This window comes from Haliotis cracherodii, unplaced genomic scaffold (genome assembly GCF_022045235.1).
Source record: "Haliotis cracherodii isolate W230 unplaced genomic scaffold, xgHalCrac1.p SCAF_15, whole genome shotgun sequence".
Classification (NCBI taxonomy): domain Eukaryota; kingdom Metazoa; phylum Mollusca; class Gastropoda; order Lepetellida; family Haliotidae; genus Haliotis; species Haliotis cracherodii.
This window is the reverse complement of record NW_027266270.1, coordinates 18,002,659-18,009,452: the sequence shown is the minus strand read 5'-3', so window position 1 is coordinate 18,009,452 and position 6,794 is coordinate 18,002,659. Positions and strand designations below refer to the sequence as shown.

At 38.7% G+C, this 6,794-nt stretch overlaps 1 protein-coding gene across 1 annotated transcript; it reads left to right on the top strand.

Annotated features, from left to right (window-relative positions):
* Window positions 1–380: 380 nt before the first annotated feature.
* LOC139461880 (uncharacterized) lies at window positions 381–6,314 on the top strand. Its single transcript, XM_071243362.1, has 8 exons — window positions 381–423; window positions 1,392–1,415; window positions 2,469–2,549; window positions 4,059–4,100; window positions 5,261–5,278; window positions 5,509–5,559; window positions 5,670–5,714; window positions 6,106–6,314. The coding sequence occupies exons 1-8, from the start codon at window positions 381–383 to the stop codon at window positions 6,312–6,314; spliced, it is 513 nt and encodes a 170-aa protein (XP_071099463.1).
* The last annotated feature ends 480 nt before the right edge of the window (window positions 6,315–6,794 follow it).

Here is a 6,794-nt window from a genome sequence, read left to right as displayed (position 1 = left end):
TTCGCCTGGTAGTTGACTTAAAATGTATCAAACAGATCAACTTAACCTAAGAGTAAACCTGTTGTGTCTACACAAGTAGAAGGGTTATGGAAATGTGATTAAATATGTTCCCCATCATCAAACAATGTTATTGCTGAGTATAGAATCAGTGGCGGAATACTGCTAATTGATACTTTTAATTAAACTGATGTAAACATGCACCCTTGTCATAAACGGTCCACGTTGTTTGATTAAATGTTTATTGATATGAACCTTTTACCTTTCAAGTGACCTGGTTACATCTACGATGACTATATAAGGTGTAGTTCCACCCGTCAGTCCATACCGCAGAACTCCTGAACATCAGATCACAAGAATATCAGACCAGTTCGCCAGCAGCCATGACTTCAGCCAAAGTATCTGTCTTGCGCTTGATCGCTATTGGTAAGTTCGTCTTCATTCTACATCAATGACATTAACTTGAATGTCGGTCTTAGAACAGGCCACGCTAATTCTAAAATGGTAATCGTTGTTTTTTGGTGAAAGAAGACACAAATGCTATACCAAAGATTGTCTTCGTCATTGATGAAACTGATCGTTGACAGGGCAGTGGGTCATGTCCTCATTTGTCACGAAGACGTCTTGCGTTTGATTTCCTGTATGGGACATGGTCAATTCATAATACCGAGAAAAGAATTTTGATTACTAAAATGCACTTAAATTGTATTACCTCGATGACGTCGAGGACGTCGTTTCCATTGTTATCGCTTTCTTGTACCGTAATCGGGGTAAAAATGACCCAAACTCGTGAAACATCGAGAGTGAACGTTGTTTTACGCCAATATTCCAGCCGTATGACGGTACACTATACCTCGAGTTTGAACCATACAAACCAACGATTGGTAGTATTGAGAAACATGGACGCCGTCTGAGTACGTCGGTGTCACAGAGTTGACAGAGTGCCTGATGGACACATACTTCTTAGGGTGGTATTGACCGGAGGCCGACCTCAATGTATTCGATTGATTGATACTTAATCTTTAAATCGGTTGCCTCTTTGGGCTTGAACTTCATCAACCAATTAATCTGTTTTTATTTAGATGTGTCGTATCTTGTTGATGATAATACACAAACCCACAGACGAAGGGGAATAACGAATCCTTCATATAACGGCCTGTTTATACAAATTGTGTCAGTGGCGGGTGCTACCGGTAGAACAGGACACGCCTATCCATTTCACGAACACCTCGTATCATCACTGATTTTCAGTGATCCATTCATGGTATTTTGCCTTTCGCCCAATGGAGATTCTCTGGCGTTGATGTCTAGGTTATACTGTAGGTAAGATAACCTCGGTCTTTAACTCAAATATTCAACATGTATAATGTTACCCCTATATTGCTATTTTTCAGGCTTGTGCTTCTCAGCTGTAAGAGGTAAGCAGAACAGGTGACAGTTATAGTGTCAATAAATGTAAGATGTATGCCATAGAAAGAACGCCTTGAGGATGAAGATACCAGTCTCCCGTTGAACATATTCCTTAAAAATAGTTGCATATTTTGTAACTCGGGAGAAGAATAGTTAATAGATACAATGTAATCCTATCAAAGTTGGCTAACTGATTGTGATAAAACTATGTCATGATCACATTAATATTTGACTATGTCAAGAGTACAAATGCCTAATGAAGATGAGATAATATTCTGGCTTTGCATGTTCCAAGGCTTTATTTGGCTATAAAGGGACTATTCTGTTCGTGTGAACCTTTAATTAAAAAGTAGGAGACTATGGATAATTGAATGTATGTTTGAATAATTTTGATGACCTTTTTGTCGTGTCTCTTGGTGTATGTATTAATCCTTAGAACTGAAGGGATGTTAGTGAAAGCACAGTCATAACTGTCCTCTTTGAGTGTGTGTGAAGAGTTTCACACCTTAACCGTGGCAAGATCGTGGATTCGAATCCCATATTCATCTGGATAATGATCTTTGCTTGATCAGCACCATGGCTCAGTTTGTGTTGTGTCACGTGTTGGGATCTAGTCTAATATGAATTCTTCTCTATGATGAGTGTTTCAATACGTGTGAATGGAGTTTCGGAAGCGACAGTAAAATGCATTGTACATGAACGGACCAGAGAAGATCACCTTTCAGCCGCAAGTTGACTGACATCGTACCCCAAAGGTGTTAACCGAATGGAGAAGGCCAAACAAAGTAAACCGCTCTGGTTTATAATTGTCCCCTATCATCGTGGCAGGTCAAGACAAACTAATGCTGGAAGTGTGACATTGCTACAATGTTAGCCATATTTCGCCTGCTTTGCTGGCTATCTGTTGTATATGATATTCACGGCTACCATTGTGACCGATCCATCCCCTCTCGACAAATTTGTCACATTGAGAATACAGTACCGTATACTTATTCTGCCTTCGCATTCCCCATGAAGCCTTGCGTGAAGTTGAAGTTGTAAAATATTTGTGCATGTTACAGTTGGTCGAGCTGATTCAACGTCAACGTCAACGTCAACTTCAACGTCAACTTCTACATCTTCGTCTACTGAAAATGGGGGAGGTAAGCTGATGATGAGACAGAAGCTACGGACATTTAGAAATATACATAATTTAAGGAATAATGATAGTTAGAATAATTCAAATGTACATGATTGATAAAGGTTGCACACTCCTCAGTGGTATTACGTATTCGACATTCCATTTCGATTCGATTCTTATATGTCGATCAGAGGTTTCAAATCACAGTTATCGCTTCCGTTTCGCGATCCCATCAACGAGGAAGCTCATTAACAGAAATATACTTCCTCCTCAAATATTGTCGGTTGGCATAATGTAAAAATGATATCTACAATTGAGGTTGCAATAATACATATTTGCAGCAGTTACTACACTATTCAGGGTATGTATGGTAATATATAATGAGCAGCAAAGCCGACAGAAATTATGGAAGAGAATGTACCCCGACGACGTGGATCATTGCGGGTGATGCTGATCTCTGGTTGTTCTTGCCTAGACTCGGTTGTTTACAGTAGTGCTCAGAACGGCGCAAGGCAGCAAACAAACAATTAGATATTATAATTATTCTTCAAGCAGACTAGGTCATGCATACCATTTTCCTGATTATGCATTTATATGATTTTCAAAGCTATTTTACGTCCTATGAATATCTGTTAATCGAGATTATTCTCTGGCGTAAACGTTTTGAATTTCGTATTTTCACGAACAATAGAGAGTTCAGGGTTACTGTGACATCGTATCGTTTGTGTTCAATTAGCGATGTGGCGTGCGGTGTTGAATTAGTTTTTCAATGTTTGATTCATGTTAAATTAATGTTTAACTGCTGTCCTCATTAGCATGGCCTACGAAGCAGCTTGCTACATATGTTCAGCATATTTTCGGATAAGTAAAGTATAATAAAGTACACCTTTAATCTCGCCATAAAGAAAAGCAGAGCAGCAAAGCCGACAGAAATTATGGAAGAGAATGTACCCCGACGACGTGGATCATTGCTCTTGATGCTGATCTCTGAATGTTTTTGCCTCGGTTGTTTACAGTCCGCCGTCGTATGGCAGGAGTATTGCTCAGAGCGGCGTTAGGCAACCAGGTCATGGTTACCATATTCCTGAAAAGAGATGCTTTTATAAAATGTTCATCACTGTTTTACGTCCTGTGGAATCTGTCAATCGATATTATTCTATGGAACAATAAAGAGTTTGTGCATACTCTGACATCGTTTGTGGCGTCATAACAGTGACGTGCGGTGTAGAATTAAACCTTTCAATGTTTAATTAATGTTTAACTGCAGTCCTCTTTAGCTTGAACTACGAATTAGCTTGCTACATATTTTTAGTTAATTTCGTATAAGTAAAGTGTAATAAAGTACACTTATAATGGTGTCATGGCCAAATAGGATCAATCCACAGGATAAATCCACAGGTAGCCTATATCTACAGTTAAAACTCAGTATGACGATCTCAATTCCAACTGAGAACCATATAGCAAAAATACTCTCACGCCTTCGATGACATTTTATGACATTCATTCAGATAGTCCTATTGTATATTATTAGGTCCGGATAATCCTGAGCCACAAGGACCTATTCAACCAAACGGTGAGTGTAGACAATATACTCCTTCAAGGGGTGTGATAAGGGTCCCTTTAAACCATCTAGATATGTAATTGGAAAATATTTTAAGGAAACTACCATATTCCTATTATTCAGAAATAAACTTTCTTTTTTTCAACTCTTTTTTTCGATTTATAACAACACTAGCTGCTTGATAAGGCTGTAACGTGTTCAAAAGGATGGTTTTCTGCTGGTTGTGGTGAAACGAGATCTTAAAATAAATACCCAAAGACAAGATTTGACCAACGCAGATTTTCTTACTTGAATGTAGTTCAAACATACAACTTTGTGGTAAAAATATTATCTTCGTCACTTTTCAGTCAGGCTAAGCCTACTTCTGTAGGTAAAAGAGAAGGTGTAAGAATGAAAGGAAACGCTTGTTGTCACTTATGTAAGCATGTTCGATAATAATCATTAGAATTTTTCTGTAACAAGTGCGCCAAAAAGGACCCTTTATTATACCTCCACCTTCAACGTTTTGGGCCACGAGGGGATACTGGGGCAGAAGAAGGGCGATATTGTGATATGACATAAGTTCACTGCAGTCGATGTACCGCATGTTGTCCTTGGTACATGTAACGTGGTGGGTGGTGTAGTAGTCGAGTGGTTTAAGCGTTGACTCATCACGCGGAAGATCTGGGTTTGCTTCCCTACATGGGTACAATGTGTGAAGGCCATTTCTGGCGTCCCCCGGCGTGGTATTGCTGGAGTGTTGCTGAAAGCGGTGTTAAACCAAACTCAATTATTACTTGGAGACGACTTTAAGAGTATACAACAAAACGCGTTCAACACTTACAACAGTTTGGGACTTGGGTCAGGGTGTGATGTGTCACGTGGTATGACATAATTACCAATGTCAGCCATATCTTTGCTTGGTATCAGCTTTATATGCTATCCATAATTTTTGCATCCATTTTCAGATAGACTTACTTTGTCATAGTGTTTCATCTTGTTGTGATATCAGTATAATATTGATTTCTACTGCTTTAATCTCCTTGAAGTCACTCTCAGTCTCCAGATCGCAGAAGAATTTATGGAAACCCCAGCAATGGCCAACATATCATCTGTGTTTGCATATAAAATTCTAGTCCATTGAATACGTTTTAAAGCATATTTTGAATGCTTTCTGTTTTTTTATGTTTCAGCTGCAGAGTGTGTTGGAGGTAAGGATAATGTTTATTTTGAAACTGTTTTCAAACATGTTGACAAACTTTTTAAAACAGTGATGAACAGTTGTTGATGTGAGTTCTCTGTCCACATTAGACACGACCACTGTGAGGACTGATTGGTTACAATGTATGACCTTGCTCATTGTACGACATCTCTCCTCGACAGCTGATCACAAGTTCAACCCTGACAGCATGATACTCAATTTATTCGTATTCAATTGTAGAATTCTGTGACCCTGAGCCAGAGGTGCCAGCTAAAGTCACGGAACCAGCTGGTGAGTAATAACCAGGTATTCCATAATCACTAATTGGCTCTTTGCAGCTTACTCACCAAAACGTTAAACAATTGCACTTTCATCACATTATTTCACTCTTTTACTTGAAGATGTTGTTGAGCCAACCGTCCCAGTTGAAGTGACTGAACCAGCTTGTGAGTATTAACCGAGTCATTCCTCCCACTGTAGTGTTTACCGGGCCTAGTTATGCATTCAATAATTTAAACGTTCTTCCCAAATATCGAGAAATCTCCATTAATCTGGGCGTTATGGAAGTAGGCAGGGTCCTCACAGAAAGCAGGCAGGAATATGTCCTTACTCTGAATATACAGAACATGGCGCACATATGAAATAGGAAAAATAAAGCATATGTCGTTTGTTTGTTTCTGTCAGGACGTTCGAACAAAAAATTAAACAAATTTTACCAAATAACATTTTCTCATATAACTAAGTTATGATTACAATTCATGGTTGTAAATATATGTTTAGTTATGGCGTCCTCTATTTCCAATGTGTCAGAAATATATCATAAATATTTCCTTTCAGCACAATGCTTGAAAGTAACCCTACCCGAGGGTGCTGTTTCGGCAACCCGTGTCTACTGGAAAAACCCTGACAGAATTACCATCGCCAGTGTCACCCTTATCGCTGGGACCTCGGAGGGTACATGTATCGATGGCAGAAACTATGTCGTGACTCGTACTGGAGGTTTCTATGTTAAAGGATGCAAGGGCACATTTCAACTGTGCCCCTAGGATACAAGGTCATTTAAACACGATGGAACAAATACACATGTTACTACTAATTTGTAATGTAATTTCAGTAATGTAGTTTTCATATGTATTTGAAATCCTGAAATAAAGTATTTACATATTACTGTTAATTATGAATCAGTATTGCAGTTCTTGGTGTCATTATGTATATGAGATGCTATAATAAAGTATTACTGTCATAATTTACGTTTTTTTCACAATTTTGTTGTTCAACTGAATGTTCGTATAAATGAGATGCCCCACTCAACCACAAATGGGCAAGAGGCAAATGCGCAAACTGAAAAAGAGGAATTAGCAGCTATCATCAAAAGTCTGACCTCCCCGCATAAATATATTGTAGTTGGTCCCATTAATGAGGCCTCAAATAGCATAACCTTTACATGTTATCGTCAGAGCGTTACTTATTTTAACAAAGAAGTAACATATCAAACAATGCCACACATAAGGCCAGTCTGTTTGGCC